We start from the raw sequence: 22657 nt of genomic DNA, 5'->3' as shown, positions 1-22657 counted from the left end.
GCCTAGCGACAGCGACCGGAAGTGCTTCCCTTCTTCCGGTCCCGGCCCGCCCGGCGGCGGCACTTCCGGCCGGGAGCCGGGATCGGGCCGGGCGGCGGAGGCGCGGGTCCGTGGAGCTGTGCGGTGAGAGCGGGAGGGACGGAAAGAGGAAGGAGGGAAGGAAAGAAAGAAAGAAAGAAGGAAGGAAGGAAGGAAGGAAAGAAAGACGGACGGAAGGAAAGACGGACGGAAGAAAGGAAGGAAGGATGTCCCGGGTGCCGGTGGGGAAGGTGCTGCTGCGGAACGTCATCCGGCACACGGGCGCGCACAACAAGGTACGGCCCGGCCGCGGGCGCTGCGGCGGTGCTGGGCGCTCGGCCCCTGCGGCGCGGCTCCCGGGGGCAGCGCGGTGTGCCGGCGGGGCTCCGGCTGCGCTTTGTAGGCTTTCAGATCGCGTTCGCGCGTAGCGGCGGCGTTGAGGTGCGGGGCGTGGGGAACGCGAGGTCCGTCCGTCGGCGGTGGGCGGCTGGGCTCGCAGTCCGAGCCGGGAGCTCAACGTGTTCGGCCGTTCCCTTTTCGCGATTTTCAGATCCAGGAAGAGTCGGAGATGTGGAAGATCCGCGAGTGGGAGAGGCAGGCGGAGGACACGTTCTGGCGGCGGCGGAGCAAAGTGCTGTCGGACACCTCCAGGTGGGCTCCGCACCGCGGGATGCGGCTGAGCCCCTTTGCCACAGCAGAGGGCGTGTTGTGATCGCGGTCTCGTAGTAACGTATGGAGACCGTAGTGGTTATATAGTTATATTTTCACCTGCGAGAGTTTAGACCGGGGCTTAAATCTGACCTTTCATCAAAGAACCACAGAACTGTAGAGGTTGGAGAGAACCCCACTGAGTCCAACTAAAGCAGTTCTCTATGGCAGGGCACACAGATGGGCATCCAGACGGTTCCTGAATATCACCAGAGAAGGAGACTCTGCCACCTCTCCTCTCTGGGCAGCCTGTTCCATCACTTAGACAGTAAATAAATTTTTTCTTGTGCTCACATGGAGCTTTCTGTGTCCCAGTTTCTGCCTGTTGCCCTTTGTGCTATTGCTGCGTGCCACCAAAAAGAGTCTGCTTCTATCAACTCACTACCACACTGCAGATAGTTATAAACAGTGCTGAGTGCCCTCTCAGCCCTCTCTTCTCCAGGCTGAACAGCCCCAGCGCTCTCAGCCTTTCCTTATGGGAGATGCTCCAGGCCCTCTTCATAATTTTCAAAATTCAGCTGGTGCTGACCAAACTGCAGTTTCAGTCAAGTCAGTTCTGTTCCCCGAGTTCCCCATTTTCTGTGTTTATAACAGCTGTGTATCACTGCAAATTGTCAGTCTCCTGCAGAGCTGTTTGTTGTGACAGGCGAGGTGACCCCTTCTAGTGCAGTGCCTTGAGCATCCCTGCATGCCACGAATTGTGCTGTGTGCAGTAGGCAGTGATAAATGTGTAAATTTATTTACAAATAATGTAAATGGTGTTAGTTACTGAACTGGTTGTAGAAGAGCTCTAATGATGACTGTCTGTTAAAATGATAGTTGGTCTTCTTGCATAGATGGACACCCAAGACTTGCTGGATTTTTGCTCCCCTCGCTGGACTAACCCCTTGCTCAGAAAGTTTCTCCATCAGGACTGACAGCTGAAGGACAACTGTTCTCTTTCTGCAGCAGTCGGATGCGCAGTGATGGCTTTGATGAGGAGGGCCACAGGGCTGACTGGAAAACAAAGAACTCCCGTTTTCTCAACCCAGTCGAAGATGATCTTTTGAGAGCACGGTCATGGAATAAAAAGCTCTACGAATGTGAAGCCAACATGCCAGACAGGTCTGTGGAGGGCATCAACATTCGGTGACCATAATTGTAACTAGAGCATCTTTCATAGCGTCATAGAATCACAGAACGGCCTGGGTTGCAAAGGAGCACAACGCTCATCCAGCTCCAACCCCTGCTGTGTGCAGGTCGCCAACCAGCAGCCCAGGCTGCCCAGAGCCACATCCAGCCTGGCCTCGAATGCCTGCAGGGATGGGGCACCCACAGCCTCCTTGGGCAACCTGTGCCAGTGCCTCACCACCTCTGAGTGAAAAACTTCCTTCTAATATCCAACCTAAACCTCCCCTGTCTCACTTTAACACCATTCCCCCTTGTATTCTGGAGTACTGTACTGAAACTTACTACGAAGTAGTGTTTGATCTCATTCAGTAAGTCAGATGCACTTTGCACTGACACACAGAGTGTCTGATTTGAATTTACCAAATTTGTATTTATCAACAGAATTCTTAAGTCACAGTAAGCAGCAAAAGCTCAGCCCTGCATTTTCCATCTAAGTTTAGTATTTGTTACTTTGTCCAAGGAAAAGTCTAAAAATGCAATTCAGTGCTCTCTGGGGTTATTTTAAATAAATATGAGTTGTATTATTGCTGTGATTAGAAGTAGGAAGGAGCCTAAAAACAGAAAGTGCTTTTAAACTGCTAACCAAATCAGTTGGTTTTCCTTCTTTTTTTTGGTTCTGGGAAGGTTCTGATGCCTCTCTTGTTGTCTAAACCAATGCTCATTCTGTGGCTCTGTCTTTTCAGAAGTTTTTTTCCCTGAACTTCAGTCAGTTTGTTGCTAATAGATGTTTCTACTTTCTCACAGATGGGGCCACAGTGGCTATAAGGAGCTGTACCCTGAAGAGTTCGATACAGATAGGTAAGGCTAATGGGGTCACAGATGTATCCCAAATTTGTCAGGCTATGTAGGGAATTTTACAAACTGAGATTATGAATCTACTTTTAATATCAAAGCAGCACTATTGAGTTTCAGATACCCACTGAAAAAAAAAAGCGATCCATTAATGTGGTTCCCTTCTTGCCTGAGTCTCAGGAGAGGGTTGTATCTCTTAATTAGACGTTTGGCTTTAACTTGAGTTACTAAAATGCTCTGAATGTTGGGGGTCTGGACCAACAGAGAACCAGAGCAGTTGGCTGAATCCAAATCAGATGAATCAGATATCAGCTCAGGGTTCCCCTTTGCCTTATAATATACCCGTGTTTTCTGATTTGCACTTTATCTGGAGAGAATCAACTCTCCCAGCACCCTGGAAAGTGGAGACTTAGCTCTAAAATAAGATCTTAGAACTGATCATTCCAAGGTTCACCTAGCAGTAATCAAATACAGTATTTGTCAGACTTACAGATTGGAAATAACCCTTCATAAATTAGTTTTTCATCACTCACTGGCTTTCAGTATCTGTTCTCCTTGGTTCTGGCTCAAATACCTTAAATGGAGATAGTAATAACGTGTGGACTCAAGCTGTTAACAAGCATTTGAAACAAAAATACAGCTACTAAGTGTGCTTCCCTGAACTATTCAACTGAATTGATGGGCTTGCTTGAAACAAGTCCTGGCTGCTCTCTGCCTGCCTGTTTGCTTTCTTCTTATCATCCTTTGTTCTTCTTACAGTGACCAGCATGAAGGAGACAAACAAAATGCTGTCAATGGAAAGAAGAAATCTCATCTGAGAAAACAAAATGCCCACGAGTTGCACAAAAGGAAAAAAACAAAGAAATCGCACAAGAAAAAGCAAAAAAAGAGATCACACAAAAAGAGAAAGAAAAAGGAGCAGGGAAGGTCATCGTCAGATTCCTCCAGGGAGAGCGAATGCTCTGAAGAGGAGACTTCAAGCACTCAGAAGGGGAAACACAGGCGCAAGAAGAAGACCAGGAAAGTGCCTGCTAGAGAACCTACCTCTTCCTCTGGGCAGGAAAGTGACTTTTCCCATGCAAGCCGCTCAACCACCAGCAGCTCTGAGGACAATGAATCTGAGGAGAAAAAAGAGAAACGCTTCACTAAAAAGAGAAAGAAGCGTCACAACTCTGTGTCGGAGCGGCACAGCGAAGTAGCAGAGAAGAGGAGCAAGAGAAAGAACTGGAAAGTGGCCGCTGACGAGAAGTCGGAGGAGAGCTCAGAGGAGGACTGATGGGGAGATGCTGAGCTTGGGCTGCGGCACAGACAACGCGATAGAGGACAGAGGCAGGTATTTTTCTTTCAGCACTGTGGTTTATACATCCTGCCATCCGCAGGGGAGATGCTGAGCCCTGGCAGCCAGCTGTAGCTTCTCCCCTGCTTTTCACTGTTTTGATGCTCGGGAAAGCAGGGGACCAGTTACCTGTCTTGCACATTGGCTAGTTCTGCCAACTTGAGGTTTTCTTTATATGACTGGTTGGTTGTTGATGAACAAAAGTGTTACAGGCTGTCTGCAGGGGAATTCAGGCATGTTTGCACCATTTTATTTTTTTAAATTAAGTTTTAACAGTTTGGAGTTGTTGGTTTGTTGGGTTTGGTTTTTTTGTTACCCAAGTCATGACCAAAACTTGCAATAAGAGTGGGGAGAGACAAGAAGTCCATTGGCTGAGTTGCTAACAAAGGAAATGTCACTGGATTTAGCCCTGTGGTAGCTTTGTTTTCCCCTCTCCAGCAGAAGACCTATATGGCATCGTGCACAGGTCAGTGGGGCACAGAAGGGAGAGTGAGAGAATGCTCTCCTTCAGCAGAAGGTACACTGACCCCTTCCACAATTACGAAGAGAAGACACCAGAGTCATTGTTTCAGACTTCTCTCCAGCTCCTGGCAGCGCTGGGTTGTGCCCGGTTCTCCTGGGGGTGCTGAACCTGTGCTGGCAGAGAAGCCTCGGTGGGTGCTGTGTTCTGGCTCTGGTCTGCCTGATGCATTAATGAGAGATTGGTACAGAGTGGCTTTCCCTGCAGGTGACAGCCAAGCCTTGTTTTCACCAGATAAATAAATGAAGACGCGTTTGATGCTCCTGTCACTGTTTCAGAATTAAGCCCAGGGGCAGCCCAGGCCTGAGCCACCGGGGTGGTGCTGTGCTGCTGCCGGAGCAGGGCAGGGGCTGGGGCGGGCCGAAAGGAGGCAGAAGAGGGGCGGGTAGAAGCGCTGCCCCGCGCGGCTCCGGCTTCGGCCCGCACGGAACGCGAACAGAAGTACCCGGATCCCTGCGGTTCGGCGCCCCATGTCACTTCAGAGCGGGCAGCGGGGGCTGGCAGCCGGGGGAAGGGCTGCGCGCTGCCTCAGGCCGTGGCTCCGTCCCCAAAGCAGAGTCACCGCGAGGAAGGGACCCAGCGGGGAAGTTCCTTTACGAGCGCAGCCAGCCTTTATCGCAGCGCTTCTCTGCGGCCACAACGCCCGGCAGTGCCGCCGCTTCGCGGGCAGCACTCTGGGGAGCCGCACCCTTACAGCCGCGGCCCGCTCCGCCGCGCCGTGCACAGTTGCGCGTCTGGCAACTCGGAAGCGGAAACGCGTGTGAGCCAACAACGTCCGGTTCCGGCGCGCAGTGCCCTTGGGCAGCAGGGGACGATGGCGGCGCTGGTGCTGCTGCGGGCGGGGCTGGCGCGGCCCCGCGGCGGCCCGACGGGTGAGTGCCCGCCTGCAGCCCCGCGCCGTCCGCCCCGTCCGGCCCTCATCCGGCCTCGCTCTCTCCGCAGCTCTGCTCCGCGGGACCCTCCTCCAACGCCCCGCCGTGCTGGCGGCCGCCGCCGATCGCAGCGCTCCGGCCCGGCAGAGCCATGGCGGCGCCCCGGAGGGCCGCGGTACGTCTGCGGGACCGGGGCCGAACTGCGGCTCTGCGTGAGGGCGCGGTTGGGAGCGTCCTGAGTCGGAGGTTCAAGGCCAGGTTGGATGGGGCCCTGGGCAGCCTGGGCTGGTGTTAAATGGGGACGTTGGTGGCCCTGCATGTGGCAGGGGGTTGGAGATTCGTGATCCTTGTGGTCCCTTCCAACCCTGGTCATTCTGCGCTTCTGTGAAAAGTTCAGAAGCGTAAATAGGGCTTAATAGTTGTGTGGCCCTGCAGCGGTAATAGCGAAAGTGCTGCAGGTGCAACCTGTACGGCAGCGGAGCTTCTGGGTCACGGGATCGGCCCGACGGGGTCGGGGGTGGGCAGGGCGTGCTGCTGTGCACTGCGTGGGGGTGCGGGGATTGAGCTGGAGCTGTTCTGTCACTGCACAACAGTGGGAGGTTGGTGCTCTGTGGCCATGACAGTGCAACCCAGGAGTGGGAAATGCACAGAAATGTTTGTAAAAGAAGTTGGCTTAACTGCCACAGTGCTTCCTCTGCTGCCTGGCTGTGACTGCAGGCTGTAATGGTCTGTGTTTGCTTGGAGCTCTGCTGCTGACTTTCTACTTCTTTGTATTCAAGGAAACTTCTCTTAACGGCGGCAAAAAGAGGAATATTTAAAGCAATCTTTGTAGGCATTATAAAACATATATTCTGTTCAGAAGCATCTTGGTTTTGCTCAAATCAAAGCATAGTAGTCAGGTTGAAAAAATTGCATGGCGCAGATTGGACCAGGCTGCCTGTTTGTGCAGTTGCAGCACTTGAACAGAGCTTTGCACTGAACAGCACTTTCCTTGCAGGCAGTTCCAAGGCTGCATCCCTGCACTGGACCAGTGAGCGTGCAGTCAGTGCCCTCCTGCTGGGCCTGCTCCCCGCTGCCTACCTGTACCCCGGGGCGGCCGTGGACTACTCCTTGGCTGCAGCACTCACTCTCCATGGCCATTGGTGAGCACAGCGGGTTCCTCAAAACAGAGTCGGGTCTGAGAGTGAGGGTGGCCCAAGTCTTACAACCAGATGTGGCTCTGAGTCAGCTGGTTCTCAGCATAAAACAGCTGGAAAGAGAGGCAGGCAGACACTCTAGTGACTGCCATGGCCTTTGACAAGATTGACTGTACCTCGGGCTGAAGTTAGCACAGCTGGCAGTGCAAGGGTGGCTGCTTCTACTCCTGACCCATATTCCACTGCCCGCTTACAGACAATAGCCATCATAATGGAAGAGTTGGTTGCCTTTCAGATCGCTTCCATTTTCTGCTGCTCTTCTATCTAGGTCTTCCTTGCACCCCATTTCTCACACTCATCATTAAGGTTTCAGAACCCCATCTAAATGAAACTGAGCTTAGTGTTCTGTTGTGATGGTATCCGCTGCAGGACTGAGAGTATTGCTAGGGAAAAATCCTAGGAAGAAAATTGAATATGCTTCTGCTTTTCTTTTGTGTTTTTTTTTTTTTACCAAATTGTCATTGCAGAAGGTAAACACAACTATGATTTTGGGAAGAGAATTGCCACATCAGTTTGCGGCAGTCTTCCTGTTGCTGAACAGTTTTACTCTGGAGCAGAGAGTTCACTTCAAGGCTGACAGATGTAGAAAAAGAAACAATGCTAATTTCTAGCTACTTTCTAATCTAAAGACACGGAGTGTCATGGAGTCCCAGAGTTCAGGCAGAAAGTGTATTTCCTTCAGTTTGCTTTCTTTAGGCCTTCAAAGTCAGATTAGTTGCCCATGGCTTTGTAAAGGCACATCTCTGTTTGGGTGAGCTGTAATCAACACTTTCCACCCTATCATTAAGAAAACTCTGAGCCAATAGTTATGTATTTCAATAGAATGTATGGAATATTTTTATGTATTTTTTTCTTACTTGCATCTTCTTCTTTGAGTGGGAACTAAATGCCTTCTAGGTAGTTCTAACATTGGTTGGTGAAAATACTGACTTGTTTGCACTTTCAATAGCAGTGCTGCTCCAGCAGGATGCTGCCGTAAGCTCTTTCTTGATTTCTGCTTGTTTCTCTTGTTTTTTAGGGGTCTTGGGCAGGTAATAACTGACTATGTCCATGGGGATACTCCCATCAAAGTGGCCAACACAGGTCTGTATGTGCTGTCGGCCGTTACCTTCGCTGGCCTCTGCTACTTCAACTATTACGACGTTGGTATCTGCAAGGCTGTGGCCATGCTGTGGAGCCTCTGAGATGCAACAAGTTGCTGGCAAACATGATTGTTCCTTGCTGCCTCTGCTTTACCATATTTTTAACAAAAAGTTTAATGCAAGAACAGTGAATAATCAAGGGTCTATAGTTTGTACATATAGCAGCCAATTCGGAGCTCATCTTTCAGAAATAAATCCCCATCTTTCTTTTGATTTATTGCTACAGCAGGAAAAGTCTTGGGATTTAAAGTGGGTAACGTCCAGTGAGTTGATTTAAGCTGCAAATGGGAAGGGGTGACATGAATAACAAAGTACAGCTGAGGATGGTTTCCTTCTACAGGCAGCTTCCATGAGTGTTTTTCTGAAATACTGCTTTCTGTTTTCAAGGCAGACCCAGCGATAATAGAACCATTATTTCTGACATCACAATGAACTGTGTGTAAGGCACTCCCTGTAACTCTTCAGGCCCTAAGAGAAAGGGGAATACTTTTTTCTTAATCCATCCAATAAAGAATTTGCAGAAATTGCGTGTGTCGTTCCGAATGATTTTTACTACTGCTGTTTTACTCTGCATATATTACATATTTTTCTAAAATCACTTCAAATACTCATTTAAGCTGTTATAGCTTTGCTTTATTCGTTTAGATATTATAAAACAAGCAATGTTTTATGAATATGAATATTTTATATGAATTGTCCTTAATTCCTAAAGAGTTAACATAGACTTTATACAAGAGTGATGTTCATAATGAAAATACAGCAAGAATTGACTTAGAGAGTTCTGTCGGTTAATTTGAGATGCTGTAAGTAGCACATGGATTCCATAGTTTCCCCGGGAGCCTGTGTTCATCTGCAGCATCTTTTGCTTTGTAAATAACCACAGTTACGGATTTTCCTGTGTGACCAAAAAGAGAAGAAAATGAACCTTTAGAGTGTGGTGGACTCCAGGCTCAGCATTCTTTTCCACATCTTTAGATTTGAAATCACTTCAGAGGGAAAAATGCAGTTCCCATTTTCAGCTTTCTGCTGAGACTTGCACGGTAGTGAGGGGCAGTTGTTTCCGCCTTCTTATGGTACTTTTGTGGTACTGTTAATAGTGAGAGGAACAGACATTGCCATTGTTTAGGCAATAAACACAATGAGTAAGCTGCTGAATTCTGCAGATTTCGTGATTTATATTAAAATATTTTTAAAATGATTGGGCTTTCTTTGTTCATTTTTCTTCAATTATATCACCATGGGAAATAGTGTGCAGCTGGCCACTTCTGTTTGCTGGACTTGCTGTCAGGATTGAGATGACCATTTCTGTCTGCCGTGGTCTGATGTAGGTATTGCTGGAACACATTGAGGAGGGTGCGTGTGCATGACTCACAACTTGCTAGCTCTGTAGGATCTGAGCAGCTATCATAGAAATTGACATTTCCTCTTCTGAGCCCAAACGTGGGTTGTATCTGTGTGTGGTATTCTTGTCTGAGAGGTGTTGTGTGAGAAGGGAGCTGTCAGAACTCTGGTAACACAGTAACCCAGACAACTGGTTTGGAGGCTAGCACTGCTGTGACCAGCTTTCTGCGCTACTGCAGCCAGAATGGGAAGGTAACAACCACAGCTTGCTCTGCGGGAAGCACGTCTTCCAGTTCTGCCAGTTCCATGTACTTTTGTCCTAAATTACTCACGGCTGTAACAGTTTGATCGGTTTGATCCATTGTTTTGAATATTCATCAGGCAAATTAAAACAGGTCTGTGTATGTTAATGCATTTTTTAATTTGAGCCTCTCTAGCAAACTCTTTCTAAGCTACAGCACATTCAGTGGTGCCTGTATGTGAGTCCAGAGAACTGCTTTTCTTGCCTCAGAAATTCCTGCAGCAGCTGGGTGGGTGAAGCAGCATAGTATGAAAACTGACAGTCGTCACAGCACTTCTACATCTCCAGCCTCTGCTTTTTAAAAAAATTTTTTTTTAATATTTAGTATTTTTTTAAATACCAAAACAAATGCTGAGATTTGTCTTCTTCTGTAAATTTGAGGAATTTTTGATTTCATGACAGAAGCTTTCCTGTTTTCTCTGATTACTTCTGCCTGTATGGGATATGACAGTTGCACCCTCTCTCTAATTGCCTCTTCAGCCTGGCAAAGTGAGAATCCAGGACCTCAGCTTCAAACCACGTCCAGGTAATCACTGTCTGCAGTTGGCTGAGGAAAGGAGGAACAATGCCTCCTTTACTCCTATACACAGAAAATGAGAGTCGTACAATTTCTGGAGAGTAAATATTTGCAGTTTGTGTTACACACACCTTATTTTTGCTGAATTCCAGTGTTTGCTCAGCTCCAAATGTGAAAGAGTGCACAGCTCAACCCCAGCACGTCCTATGTTGTCATACACAAAGATAGCTTCCTTGCCACAGCCATTTCCATCTTTGCGATCAACAGCCCGTTGCATGTACAAATGTTTGCTTCATTTCGTAGTCATCTGCAGCTTACTGTCAAGTTCCAAAACCCCTTACATTTTCTTCATTTTCTCTGAAGACAAACAGCATTATTAAAATTCCAATTGTTCAGGTGAGGTACCAGTTCTCTAATAAAAGATGCTGCTAAGTTTACGGTAAAAGTTGTTGTTGCTACTTCTGTTGAAGTAGCACTTCATGAATGCCACTGTATGAATGCCAATGTAACTGAAATAGGTGAAGACACAGGAAATAATGCAAAAAAATAATAAAAAAGGTAATGACGTTTATTGGCGAGATTCACGATCTGGCATAGGAAATGTGCAGTTTTCTTTTTTTCAGCTGTTTTCTCTCCATCCCCACAACAGATCTTTTCCATGTATGAGACATTTACCTCAAAACTGTTCAACAAACTCTAAAGATGTTTGAGATCAAACTATACAGGATTATGAACACATGCATGTTCTTGTTTATACACTTCGTAATTCTCTTTGCTGTCATTTGCTAGAAAACATTCTTCTGTTGCTTTTCCCCAACAACTTGCATTTGTTTTGAATTTGAAGATGCTTGTTTTTGGACTATCTTACTGTAGCTGGCTATATGTAAATATACTAAATATACAGTTGTCTTCCTTTGGATTTTGAATGAATTAGACTTCTTTCATAAAAAGCCAAATTACATTTTAAGAGTGTAGAAATATATCATAGGTTGTGCCTTTCATTACGACTCGTTACAAACTTTGTGGTTTCATCAACTTCATCTTCTCTCGGCAGTTTCTTTAAAATTAATTTTCTTAAGGAGTCTTCTTCCTCAAAGGCCAAGAACATTCCTTGTTCAAGTGAGTACTCGAACTTAAAAGCTTTGGAGCTGCAAGATGTAAATGTCTTTTTGAAAAATATGATGTTACTTTCACCAGGAATGTCTGTGGGAACTTCTCCTTCCTGTGGGAAAAAAAAGGGCAGGTTAGTCCCAGAACAAGATTGAGTAGTTCTCTTTCAGCTCATTTGTGTTCTCAGTTTTCCCTCCTAGATCCATACAATGAGGTTTCAGGAGCAGATACTTACCCTAAATCGAACAACCATTTTCCCCTGCTCTTTCTCACAACACATGTAGTAACTCTTATCTTCTACCTGGACGCTGAATGCAACAGGCATCCCTGCTGAAGGCGCGGTGGTCTTGTAACAGTGAATGTTGAAGTACATTCCAGTGCCTAAATGTAAGTTGGTTATTATTAATAGCTTGCTCAGAAGAGAGCTGCAAGTTCTTAGCTGTGCTTCTGTCTTTACTGCTGTCCTTCCATGACACTTTTTCTGACAGGAGAGCCAGGACTTTGTCAGTGGCTGCTGCTAACATATTCTTGACTTTCTGCCATCATTCAGTACAAGTTTGAATTTGCAAGAAGGCATATGAAATTGCCAGTTAGTATAAGTGGCATGTTCCAATCTTTTTGTGTTCGTGCACAAAGTGAGAACTGGATATGTAGCCTGATTTCCAGATGTATGTGATAAGTCACTTGTGTGTGTTCTGTACATGAAGTTCGAAATGAATAGCTGAGGCACTCACAAAGCAGAAACAAAACTGTAAGTGCCTGGCTAAATACTGCTGTTAGAAGTACAGGCTTTTAGTGCTGAATGCAGTTGGCTTAAACCTTTCTTCTCCTTAATTCTTTGTATTGCTATTTCAACTCAGTGATTGCACACAACAGAAGCACATCTAGAATAAAGAAACGGGGCAGTGCTTATGGTGTAGGTATGAAAAGCAGCATACCAGATTTCACCTCCTGATCTGTTACATCTTCAAAAGCTGCCATGTTTAAATCTGGACGAACCACAAGCAATTGGCTATTGACATTTCGAAAGAATCGTTTGATAGTTTTTTCCTTACAAAACGCATCACATTCCAGTTCTGCAGAAATATTAAGCAAAGGGGAACAAATAATAATTAAAAACAAACAAACAAACAAAACAATGATGCTTTTGATCTGCATGGATTTTTGCAGATCACTGCAGGGTTTATTTTGTGATTAAAGATAGTGCAGCAAGTTGATAGAACAGCAATCACAAACAGAGCAGAAGCCATCATTCTTTCCACCTCTGGCTCGTAGCAGCTCAGGCAAGGCAGAAGTCTCCAATATAAACCAGAGAAGCTACAAAACCTGTTAACGGTAATACAGAGGCAACAGTGCTCTCCTCTGTCAAACAATTACAGTTGCACAAAAAGCTCTTTGTATTAAGGAAGCCCATATCTGCACCTCTGTAGGAAATATAGCAACAGCAACTTCAGAAGGAGGTGATCTGTAGCTCTTTTTAGAGTAGCCATTAATCAGTTGGAAAATTTGTTCTCTAAGGCACACAGAGCTTTCGTGGGTTAGTACACTTAAGCAGGTTAATTCAGTTAAAGTTGATAAGGAAGTAACAAATGCTGGGCTTTCAGCTTACCATCATCTTGGTCCCAAGCGAGCAATGAGGAGGAAAAAAAAACATCATTAATCTCTGCCTCACAAAAAGAAACCAATTTCTAAACAGTTTTGTACTGCAAGACTGGAAACCAGCCAGCCACACACTTCCAGTATCACAAACACACCAAGCAGAGCTCTTCTCACCACACAGCGTTTCATTTGGGAGCACAACAAGCTCAACAATGAAGCCACATCATCTGAGAACTGAAGATATTACCAAACCAAGAGGCATGCAAAATATTGTAGGGCTACTTAAAGGTGAGCAGCTCAGTTCAGTGTAGGCCTGTAACCAGGTGATGAATGGCATGCAAAATTGTGCTTCCATCAGCACCTTTGTTCCAAATGAGCAAATTTTGAATAATTTAAAATCGCTTCTAAAGAAGCTAGCATTGCCCAAAGAGAGGTGGGAAGCTGGCCATTTATTCCAGATCACCCCACAGTGTTCCAACCCTTCTGAGGATTGTTTACTGGAATAGTGTGCAGTAACAATTTCACTGATGCAAATAATTCGCCAACAGAATTTCAAGCAGAAGCTTAGGGAAAAATTACTTGAAATCAGAGCAATAAAGACATTGGGTTTCATCAGCATTGGAACAGAGGAAGTTAGTCAAAGCTTAAGGTGTTCAGCAGCAATATGGTGCTGAACTGCCACCACACTGGAACAGCTGCCTCAGACTCAGATGCTTTTTGCACTGAACAGCCTGGCTGCATAATCTAAGAACAATGGTTCTATGAAGAGTGTGGGGACAGTAACTGCTATGAGGATGCTGGTGGTGTGGAGTTAAAGAAGGGATTCCACAAAGTCAGGGATGCCTGCTTAAGGAAAGGACTGAATTGCACAGCAGCTTTTGATCTCCTACGCAGTTATCAGAAACCCAGTGTCTCTTCCAGCAGTGGGCAATAATTACCTTCAAAATAGAGGCAGAGGTTTTCTCTGAGCCGTACTGCACACACGGCGATCTCTTCACAGCTCATCTTCACACTGCCAGAAACACACCAAGAGGATTCGAAGCTAAGAGCAATGTTTCTTACTCTGTGAGCAGAGGGAGTTCTTGGGTTTGTTCTCCCCTGGTGCACAGTGCTGTACTAGGGCCAGCATGTTTCTCTATATGTTGAAGAACTGTTTGCATGTAAAGGACAATTGGTCCCTTTATCTGTTGCTTTTTATCATTAGAATTATGTAGATAATCCTTCTAATTCTGTGATTTTATAACAGTTTTCATTGGCTTATGTGATGACTTGAATTATTGCAGCACACCAGGGAAAAAATGACAAAACAAACCAAAAGTGACAAAGAGACATTTGTCCTGACAAGGACTTGACTGCTGGGATGGCTGCTGTGGGAAACAATAATTCTAAGAAATAAACACTAGAATGTATTTATCAACAAAAGAAAAACAACCTGATGTGGGTTTCCTCTTCAAAATTAAAACAGCATTTACCACTCTTAAAGGGAGAATAAGCATAAAGGAAGTTAGAGCACAGCAGGGGAAGACAGGCATTCTCTCTCTGGCAGTATAGTTTTTAAATGACCTTTTCTATATTGCTGAGGTTTGTGAGGTGCTTTGCCCACTTTTCCCAGCACAGCCATGGCCACCAGGAGCCAGCATCTGTACGGAGGCTGCAGCAGGGCCACATGCATACAGTGTAGAGAGAAGGCAGAGCGTACGGACACTGCAGACAGACAGCATCAAGCAAACAAGGGCAATATGACTGTACGAACGCCGAAATCACTTTATGGAAGTAGTTTGGCACAGGGGGTTTTTCATTCAGACTGAGCAACTCCTGCCAAAACAGTTTTTTCCCTTTCACTCACTGATGGAGTAATAAATGTAAATAAATGTAAAACCCAGCAAACAATGGAAAGAACCAGCACTTGCACCAGCACTTCATTTTCATTCGGTACATCTGACTCGCTGCCAAGGCTCTTTTTAATCACTTAGAAAAGAATTATTAAACAAGCAAAATCTAACTGAGCAATGCCACCAGGTAACTAAGAGCAGACATCAGCCTCAGGGCTTGCTGCGGCGGAATTACAGCGATTTCCTCGTCCCTCTGGGAAAGCACTGTAAGGAGTGCACTGGATGGCAACGTTTCCTTCCTTCACGTTCTCGGGCCCCAGCTGCTGGTTGCGGGACAGGCGTGAGACTCACAGCCGAGGGCTGCAAGGAAATAACCCCGAACAGCGCCCGCCTCATTCGGAGCAATGCAAGAAGTCAAAGCAAGAAACCAAGGACTTTTTATTCGTTCTAAAGAAAAGGGGAAAGCACGTGCCAGATTTACTGATAAAGCATTCAAGGAAAAGGCGGCCATCGCTTTAGCGGGTAAAGCCCACAGCCCACAACGCGATCCAGCTCTTTGCCCCTCTGTGAGGCGAGGGGCTGCCGCTCCTAACGAGACCCTGCGGGGAGAGGAGGGCGGAGCGGAGCAGGGGCAGCGGGGGGCAGGGGGGCATCGGCCGCAGAAGGGCAGCGCGGGACGCGAGCGGGACGGCAGGGGAAGCGGGAGCGGGGCTGAGCGCAGCCCGGCTGGGTGCCGCCCGGCTCGGCGCGCCCTACCGGCAGCCCGCAGGGAGCGCCGCCGCCCACGGGGAGCGTCCCCGCCCGGCTCGCCGCGCTCCCGGCCCCGGGGCACCCACCGCGCGGCCGCCCGCTCCCCAGGACAGGCTCCGGCCGAGCTCGGCGGCCGCGATCCTACCGGGCTCCTCGGCGGCTGTGGCGCGGTGTAAGCGGGAGGGAGGCGGCGGAGCCGGGCGGGTGCCGGGAGCGGCGCTCGGAGCCTCCGCCTGCACAGCGCGGAGCCGGGAGGAGCGGCCGCGGGAGGAGGACTTCAGGCGGGTTGCATCACCGTCCGGGAACAGCGGCGGTGGGCAGAATGCAGGGCTTGTTCCAGCTGTTGTCTGTGTACGTCTGCATTTATTCGGTGGCACTTCCTCCTCCTCGGTGGACAAACCGAATCATGTAAATGTGAGGTTACGAAGGGAACTTTTTTGTTTTGACTCCCGTTATCTCACGCAGATGTCAGCGCACATCTCGTTTTCACGCCGACACGATGGTGCGGTCCGTTCCCTGCTGCACCCATCCCCGGGCAGCTGTTCTGCGCTACGCTCCGGAACCGGGTCGGGCGCAGTGTGTGCCGCCCTCGTTCCCAAAGAGCACCGGGACACACAGCTCTGATGTGACACCTCCACATCACCTCTCCTCCTCCGTATGAACGTCCTTCTGGGGAACAATACGTGTTCCTGTGGAGGAAAAGAAAAGCCCTGGGGGTTGTGGCTAGCAGCTGGCACCAGATGAACGGGGAAACGAAAGAGGGAATGGCTTTAAACTAGAAGAGGAGAGATGTAGGTTAGATGTTAGGAAGGAATTTTTGACCCAGGGGGCGGTGAGGCTCTGGCGCTGCTGCCCAGAGATGTGGGTGCCCCATCCCTGCAGGCACTCCAGGCCAGGTGGGATGGGGCCCTGGGCAGCCTGAGCTGGTGGGGGGCAGCCCTGCCCATGGCCGGGGGTGGCACTGGGTGGGCACTGAGCTGCCCTCCAACTGAGCCATTCTGTGATTCTGTGATTCTATTCTATGAAATGATGGCTCCTAAGTTGTACCACCTGTATGTCACTTCCAAAGTCATTTCCAAAATTGCAAACAAATAAAGTGACAATAGCCACTGCTAACACCTAAGTGGCACAGCTGCACTGTGTGATGCTCCTCAGGAGGTGAGTGCTGGGGTGCTAAATGCAGTGCAGACACCATAACTATAGTGTAAGTGCTGTGTGCTGATAGGACAACTCATGATATAAAACCAGGAAAATAAACTTGGGAATGGATAAGCAGCAGCCTTCTGCAGTCTTGGAGAAATCATGGTTTGGTCTCAGGACTGTGGGAGAAAACTTGAGGCATTCTCCCTACTCCATGCCTGCTACTGCTCTTGGAGGTGGTGTGGAAATCCATATGTGTCTTTAGGGCTTACATCTGAAAATGAGGAATATAATTTTGAGGCCAAAGCAGCTTCTTTCAGTCTCTTCTGTAAAATAATAATCCTAAAACAAACAAACAAAAATGGATCACTTTCCTAAAAACTGCAGATCTTGTTAGCTCCATCCATAGGGAGCAGTGTGCTTTGCTGGTGTCTGTTGATGAAAATTACAGGCATGTTAGAGAAATGCATAACTTTTTTTAAGCTGTTGGAAGGAACTTATGACATTGATTTAGAATAACATGTAAAAAGGGGAACTCATGTGTTACGGAATATTTCTCAGAAGGAAAAATTTTCTTTGCCCAGTCACTGTAGTATGCCAACAGAGTAAAGGCTCATGTTTCAGGCAGATAAGCACAGAAACGCACATTTTTGGTGACACTGCTTTCAGATAGTGAGTATGTGTGTATACATCCATTTACACTGAGTTACGCTGACAGGATTTAAACCAGACAGCAATATTCCATCATCCCCATCCAATTTCCTGATTTGTTACAAGGCGTTTGGAGCACATGGGTTGTGTTTACCTTGAGCTGCAGTTCTACCATCCTCTAGGTACTCTGTTTAGGCGGTTGTTTCCTGCAGTAGTATCTACAGATAGGTCAATAAAAACATAAGTGACTTCTTCCCTGCTTACTTGTTCCTCAGCATTGTCCCAGTAGCCATCAACTTCCTTTCAGAAGTTATAAACTACAATTGCTCTTTTCCGATGGAAATAGAAAGTTTTCGTTTTTTGTTTCTACCCCTAAAAAATTTTTCTTCTCATTCAAAATAACATTGCGTTTTTTTCTTTGCACTCAATTATTTTTTTTTAGACCTGTGAAAACATTCGATGGCATTATTATGCTCGGCCCCGAAGTTTGTGCAGCCCCATCTCTTTCAGCCTGCAGTGTGTGTAGGAAGCAATAGGTTATTATTATTACTGCTTATTCATGTCGACCTTTGAGACCATAAACATCCCACTGGGTCCCAGAGTTCTTTCCTCTCCGTCTTTACACACTTGTGTGTTTAAGGACCGAGGTCGAGCTGGTATCTGGCTCTGATGTCGGTTCCGAGCTTCCATTTCTCCTGACGCTTTGACATCTCCATTTTGAGAGGAACCGGAGCTGCTCGCGAGGGAACGGCTGAGATGCTCTTCTTTCCCATCCGAGCTCTTTCCATCAACTATCACATCCAGAATATGGTAAAAGGCACTTCATTTATTTTAATGTAGGTGTCTGCTCATGAAAACATGCCAGCATGTTAGTTTAATTCACACTTAATTTGTGTGTCGCTCTGACGTCTATCCGGACGTGGTTCCTCATCACCTCGCTGTGCCGCGTCTGGCAGCCAGCTGAGCAGCGCCCCTGCTTTGAGGAAGCGTTCAGTTCTTCTCCCAGCAGTTTCATTTCTTGCCGCGAGCTCTGGCTTTCAGAGGACCTCCGGGCAGTACGTATCTTTTTTTCTCTTAAAACCAGAAGCGAAAGATGCGAAAAATTCCCCCTCCGCGCTCCTGTATTCCGGCTCTGTCCCAACGGCCGCCCCGGGGCGCGCGCCCGCTGCTCGCTCGGCCGCCATTAGGGCCGCCAAGGGCGGGAAAACCGAGCGCCGGCTGAGGGAGCGGGCGGGAGCGGCCGTGCGGAGCGCCCGTCTCTGCGGGTGTTTCCCGACCGCGCCACAGCCACGCACAGCAGCTGATGTTGTACTTTATTCCTGGCTATCTATCTGTTAATCAGATAACGATGACGAGCAGCGTGCAGAAACCTGATGAAAGCAGAAGTAAACGCAGGAAAGAGCTGGAGGTGAGCCGTGAGGAGGGGCCTCAGCAGCACCTACACTCCGTGAGAAGCAACTCCAGATCTTTTTGACACTCTTCAAGTAAATTCTGGTGCCGAGCTTGTTTCAGGCTATAGAACCTGTGTGCGTGTATATATATATATATTATATATACAGTTTTCATGTGTTCTGTTGTCAGGCCGATGATACAGAAAGCCCTCAGCTGTCCTCTGCTGACACAGCAGACCCAGCGCTTTCGGATGGCCTGCAGTCCCTGTACAAACCTGAGCCCCTGGAAGAGCTGCTAAACGGTGATGTATTCACACACCCCGAGCTGAATGCTGTAATTGGATGCCAAGATAGACTTGTTCCACTGTTTGAATGAAGTTACTTTTTCTTTTAACAGAGATGAATAAAGAAATCAAGAACTTGTTGGCAAAGTATGCCCACATCTTAAGGCAAGTTACTGTGGTCTCATTTGCACAGCACTTCATAGTCATAGAATCACAGAATGGCTTGGGTTGGAAGGGACACCAAGGGTCATCAGATTCCAAGCCCCTGCCACAGGCAGGGCCACCAACCTCCAGATCTGGTACTACACCAGGCTGCCCAGGACCCTGCACAACCTGGTCCTGAACACCTTCACGGATGGAGCATCCACAGCCTCTCTGGGCATCTTTTCTTGCTGTGACAGATTACTCTGGCTGCAGTTAATTTTTTTTTTTTTTTTTTTTTCTGTTACAATTATAAACAGTAGATTTTGAAATAAAAGCAATGTTCTTTGTTACAATAGAGTAACAACAGCATTTGGTCAGAAACTGAGTATTGATTGACTCCATTTTAAAGTAAAAAATAAAAGCAGCTCCAACTAGTGAGGAAATCATTAGCCTTAGTATTGAATTTCACTTTCGCTGATGTTTTTTCTTTTTTCCTTCCCAATTAAGTGAGAGAGCAGCAATGGATGCTTCTTACGTGCAAGAGCTTGATGGAATCTTGAAGGAAGCGAGAACAATAGAAAACCACTTAAAACAGAAAAAAGAGAGTCTGAAGCAGAGATTCGCTATGATTGCAAATACTCTGCAAAGCTAAATGAAGTCTGTTACGTTGCAGAAATGCTCATTGTTGTAATCAACTTCGATACATAAAGTTTATAAACAATGCTGGATGTGATGAATGCTTCATACATATTTCTGTAAATATTTCTAGCAGTTCAGGAAACATTTGTCACCTTTAGCTTCTTATTTGTTTTAATAAGTATATGCACTATAAGGAGTAGTGGTAGTTCAAAAGACGCAAAATATTTATTTTGAATCCCACAGTGACTTCAAGGGATTCTACAGATTAAAACAGCATTTCCTATTTGCCAATCCACTGCTTAGACTGTTCCTATGCTTCCATCCCAAGAAAATTAACTTTTGGTACCCAAATCATAATAGAATGTACCTTGAATTTTACTTTCGTTGTTGTCTCCGAACATAATTGAACATGACTGAAAAGAGAAGCTTAGAAATAGGAGAGTTCTATTAAGAGTACTACTTTGGAAATGTATAACAAGAGCTTAAGTCTTAATGTAAATATGTATTTTGATATATCTCCAGCTTTTCAAATGAAATGAAGAGTGTTTTCATATAAAAGTGCATTGTCAAAACTTTTCTGGTAGTGTCAATAAATAAAAGATAATGTTATTACTATCTAGAATTCCAGTGATCTTTTTTTTTTTCTTTTTTTTTTTTTTAATTATTATATATATATGTACAAATCTAGTTTATTTAAGGGTGATTATGGAGTTTTTTCAACAATTTTTCTTTCCTGCCATTTGACTGTTAAAAAAAAGATGAAACATAAAATATGCAAAATATTATTTGTACTATATGTGAAGGCAATGTAGTAAAGAAAATTGCGAGCTAGTCCTGCTGTTATAACATAATATACCTATCCCTTCCTTCCCCAGTACTGTGCACTTGAAATATTTTCAGACTTAGTCCTCCTTTCACCCCTTTACCTATTAAAGGCCACAGCTGAATCACACCTATCACACTCTGAAACTTGACATCTGTGACGAGATTTTCCAAGGCACCTAAAGATGCAGTTGCGTCCTCAGTAGGATTTTCAAAGTGCCTACTCACGTAAGCGCCTTAGATGCTTAGGAATTTTGAAAGATCCCATAAGATGCCTATCTGCATCTTTAGTGTCTGAAGACTTAAAATCTCACCACAAGTATATATAATCTTTTACCAACTTCTGGTAATTTTTGAACCAATCATTCTGGTAATTCTATTCAAATGGAAGAATGTAGAAGAAAGGGGGGAAAGTTTTGGAAGCTGAATTTTCTAGAATATTGCACTGGATGTGTATAGAATCATTTAAGAAGTTGAATAAAAGCAGAATTTAAAACTGACTTCTAGGAAGTGTGTGAAAAGCTTCCTGCAGTTACTTGCATAAAGATCAAAGTAAAAATATGACTTTAATTACTGCTCAGTATCCATCCATTTTATCAAAGCCAAAAGAGGATTGCTGCATCACACACCCTTTTTAGCTCAGTTGGATTCAGATCATCCTTAGTTTGCATGGCTCATAAACTGAGTTACAAAGCTCTTGCTCTCCTCTCAAGTTTCAATATGATGTGGAAAAGCTGCATTGCATTGCATAGTGTAAGTTTCTTACCTTAGAGGATCACCAGAACACAGATTCACAGTGATATGTTGCGGTAGTCTGCTCCATTTAAAAACCCGAATGCCAGTAAGAAATGGCAGAACTGCTCTCTTAGAAGGATGAAGCTGTGGATGAAGTCACACTGGCACCTATCCCATCACTATCCGCTTTCCAGTTTTACTGAAGGAGGTTGAACTGAAAATTAATTGGCTTTAAAGCTGCCAAATCTGATCAGCAAAGCTCAGCTGGTAACTACATTTTCTTTAAGCTTCTCCCCATGTTGTTTAAGCTGCATTGCCTTAGCAAATTAGCAAGAAGGTCTAAGATGACAGATCAGTAACAGAATATAAATGGATTTTTCTAGAAATCGAGGAAGCATCTGAGGCAAAGTTCTGGCCCTCCTGAAGCTGCAGGGATTTTCATCTGTGACTCTTGCATTTCTGAGCTTGCTGTGGGTGCCTTCAGAATCCAGAAATCGTAAGTGACAAAAAACTAACATTCAGCTGCTCTCGCTGCTCTGCTCTTATCTAACAGCTGGAAATGGAGAATAGCAAATAATGCAGAGATAGCTGAGGTGTTCAGGGAAGAAGCGTCTTCACCTGGAAAGGTTACTCATGGTTTTTCTCTTTAAATGAAATTTCTGCTGTGCATAGATGCAGGGAAAAGGAAAAAAACAGAAGAAACTAGGTGGCATGTATCATAGCTGTATTTGGGGCTCATGAAATTCAGGCTAGAGCATGTCAAAATTCACCTTTGATAATCTTAGAACCTCTAGGTTTTTCTTTGATCAATCTTCAAAAACTTGGTAATGAAGGCAGCACCTACAAACAAGGATAAAGAATCGTAGGTTGATGAGTCTATATCTCAGCCTGTGGTGATTCTCAACTAAATTTCCTAACAACCACTTCAAAAGCATCTGGGAAAAAAAGCATTAGCAAAAAAAATTTTAGTCAGAGTTGCTAACTGAATATATATGTGACAACAGGGATGGAAGAGAGTGTTATAGCTTGGTGTAAGGTAACCGACACTTGTGCATTCTGTTATATATAAATAGGAGCCATCAGGAAACAGGGGCTGCAGGGGAGATTAGAAGTTAATCAGAGGAATCATTCTCATATTTCCTGAAAGGTCAGCTTGGGTGGCGTTCTTTAGGGATCTGCCTCAAGCCTGGTTTGTTCTGTAATATCCTGAATGATTTAGGAGAATGACAAGGCCACAGCAGGGCATTCACACAACGGCAGCACTTTTCTCTTTCCGAGGGAAAGGGATGGGTTCACCTTAACACGAAGCAGCAGGACGCAGCGCACCTCTGGTCCGGCCCTGCCTGTTTTGGTGTTCTTGTCTCTCAAACAGTGCTCCTGAAGTCCTGAGATCTCTGAGGTGCAAAATTGCCATTTTTGACACAAACCAAAATATTTTGTCAAGTGGAAAAAGCCGAGGAAAACTGACAAAAGTTTTTACCTGGCTACCCGCACACGGATGCGCTCCCTTTCTTCCCCGGCTCCAGCACGTTTCCCCGCGGCGATGGATGCTTTCACTGCTCGGTGCCTGCGGGATGCGGCCCGGCCGTGCGCGGCACAGCGGAGCTGCAGCGCATCCTCCAGCCCTGCCTGGCGTCCTGCCACGGC

General features: G+C 46.1%; 4 protein-coding genes across 8 annotated transcripts; 3 read left to right on the top strand and 1 right to left on the bottom strand.

The window, feature by feature from the left end:
* The first annotated feature begins 63 nt into the window (after window positions 1-63).
* Window positions 64-4547, top strand: NKAPD1 (NKAP domain containing 1). 3 transcript variants are annotated; one of them, XR_006171044.1, is made up of 6 exons: window positions 64-314; window positions 569-669; window positions 1675-1830; window positions 2641-2694; window positions 3448-4017; window positions 4466-4547. XR_006171044.1 is itself a non-coding variant. In XM_042832182.1 (5 exons), exons 1-5 carry the CDS (start codon window positions 246-248, stop codon window positions 3962-3964), a joined length of 897 nt encoding a protein of 298 aa, XP_042688116.1. In that variant the 5' UTR covers window positions 64-245; the 3' UTR covers window positions 3965-4302. The 3 variants fall into 3 exon arrangements, 1 of the variants encoding a protein (XP_042688116.1); XR_006171043.1 differs by having other exon boundaries at window positions 4463-4543; XM_042832182.1 differs by lacking the exon at window positions 4466-4547 and having other exon boundaries at window positions 3448-4302.
* A 794-nt stretch (window positions 4548-5341) lies between these two features.
* Window positions 5342-8278, top strand: SDHD (succinate dehydrogenase complex subunit D). The gene is made up of 4 exons (XM_042832186.1): window positions 5342-5416; window positions 5487-5591; window positions 6414-6558; window positions 7631-8278. Exons 1-4 carry the CDS (start codon window positions 5359-5361, stop codon window positions 7794-7796), a joined length of 474 nt encoding a protein of 157 aa, XP_042688120.1. The 5' UTR covers window positions 5342-5358; the 3' UTR covers window positions 7797-8278.
* Window positions 8279-8361: 83 nt separating this feature from the next.
* IL18 (interleukin 18) lies at window positions 8362-22596 on the bottom strand. 2 transcript variants are annotated; one of them, XM_042832184.1, is made up of 6 exons: window positions 22491-22596; window positions 13561-13634; window positions 12633-12638; window positions 11962-12099; window positions 11259-11404; window positions 8362-11135 (listed from the first exon to the last, which is right to left on the bottom strand). In XM_042832184.1, exons 2-6 carry the CDS (start codon window positions 13625-13627, stop codon window positions 10896-10898), a joined length of 597 nt encoding a protein of 198 aa, XP_042688118.1. In that variant the 5' UTR covers window positions 13628-13634; window positions 22491-22596; the 3' UTR covers window positions 8362-10895. The 2 variants fall into 2 exon arrangements, with proteins under 2 accessions (XP_042688118.1, XP_042688117.1); XM_042832183.1 differs by lacking the exon at window positions 22491-22596 and adding an exon at window positions 15350-15412.
* Window positions 17584-20068, top strand: TEX12 (testis expressed 12). Of its 2 annotated transcripts, XM_042832185.1 has the most exons (6): window positions 17584-17805; window positions 17952-18050; window positions 18338-18403; window positions 18577-18688; window positions 18784-18835; window positions 19322-20068. In XM_042832185.1, the coding sequence occupies exons 1-6, from the start codon at window positions 17752-17754 to the stop codon at window positions 19464-19466; spliced, it is 528 nt and encodes a 175-aa protein (XP_042688119.1). In that variant the 5' UTR covers window positions 17584-17751; the 3' UTR covers window positions 19467-20068. The 2 variants fall into 2 exon arrangements, 1 of the variants encoding a protein (XP_042688119.1); XR_006171045.1 differs by lacking the exons at window positions 17584-17805; window positions 19322-20068 and having other exon boundaries at window positions 17842-18050; window positions 18338-18479; window positions 18577-18830.
* Window positions 22597-22657: the final 61 nt, after the last annotated feature.

Source organism: Centrocercus urophasianus, unplaced genomic scaffold (assembly GCF_019232065.1).
Source record: "Centrocercus urophasianus isolate 14NV4802_14NV808 unplaced genomic scaffold, USGS_Curo_1.0 seq_37, whole genome shotgun sequence".
In the NCBI taxonomy this organism is placed as follows: domain Eukaryota; kingdom Metazoa; phylum Chordata; class Aves; order Galliformes; family Phasianidae; genus Centrocercus; species Centrocercus urophasianus.
The sequence above is the reverse complement of the archived record's forward strand: the minus strand, read 5'-3'. Positions and strand labels throughout refer to the sequence as shown.

Bases quoted from the DNA above. Each gene is read 5' to 3' on its own strand.
- NKAPD1 (XM_042832182.1), top strand. From the start codon at position 246: ATGTCCCGGGTGCCGGTGGGGAAGGTGCTGCTGCGGAACGTCATCCGG. The intron at 315-568 runs GTACGGCCCGGC...CGCGATTTTCAG, and splicing joins ACACGGGCGCGCACAACAAG to ATCCAGGAAGAGTCGGAGAT. The intron at 2,695-3,447 runs GTAAGGCTAATG...TTCTTCTTACAG, and splicing joins GAAGAGTTCGATACAGATAG to TGACCAGCATGAAGGAGACA.
- SDHD (XM_042832186.1), top strand. From the start codon at position 5,359: ATGGCGGCGCTGGTGCTGCTGCGGGCGGGGCTGGCGCGGCCCCGCGGC. The intron at 5,417-5,486 runs GTGAGTGCCCGC...CTCTCTCCGCAG, and splicing joins GCCCCGCGGCGGCCCGACGG to CTCTGCTCCGCGGGACCCTC. The intron at 5,592-6,413 runs GTACGTCTGCGG...CTTTCCTTGCAG, and splicing joins CGGCGCCCCGGAGGGCCGCG to GCAGTTCCAAGGCTGCATCC.
- TEX12 (XM_042832185.1), top strand. From the start codon at position 17,752: ATGCTCTTCTTTCCCATCCGAGCTCTTTCCATCAACTATCACATCCAG. The intron at 18,051-18,337 runs GTACGTATCTTT...TCTGTTAATCAG, and splicing joins TTTCAGAGGACCTCCGGGCA to ATAACGATGACGAGCAGCGT. The intron at 18,836-19,321 runs GCAAGTTACTGT...TTCCCAATTAAG, and splicing joins AAGTATGCCCACATCTTAAG to TGAGAGAGCAGCAATGGATG.
- IL18 (XM_042832184.1), bottom strand. From the start codon at position 13,627: ATGAGCTGTGAAGAGATCGCCGTGTGTGCAGTACGGCTCAGAGAAAAC. The intron at 11,405-11,961 runs GTATGCTGCTTT...ACTTACATTTAG, and splicing joins AGATCAGGAGGTGAAATCTG to GCACTGGAATGTACTTCAAC. The intron at 11,136-11,258 runs GTAAGTATCTGC...TTTTTCCCACAG, and splicing joins AAATGGTTGTTCGATTTAGG to GAAGGAGAAGTTCCCACAGA.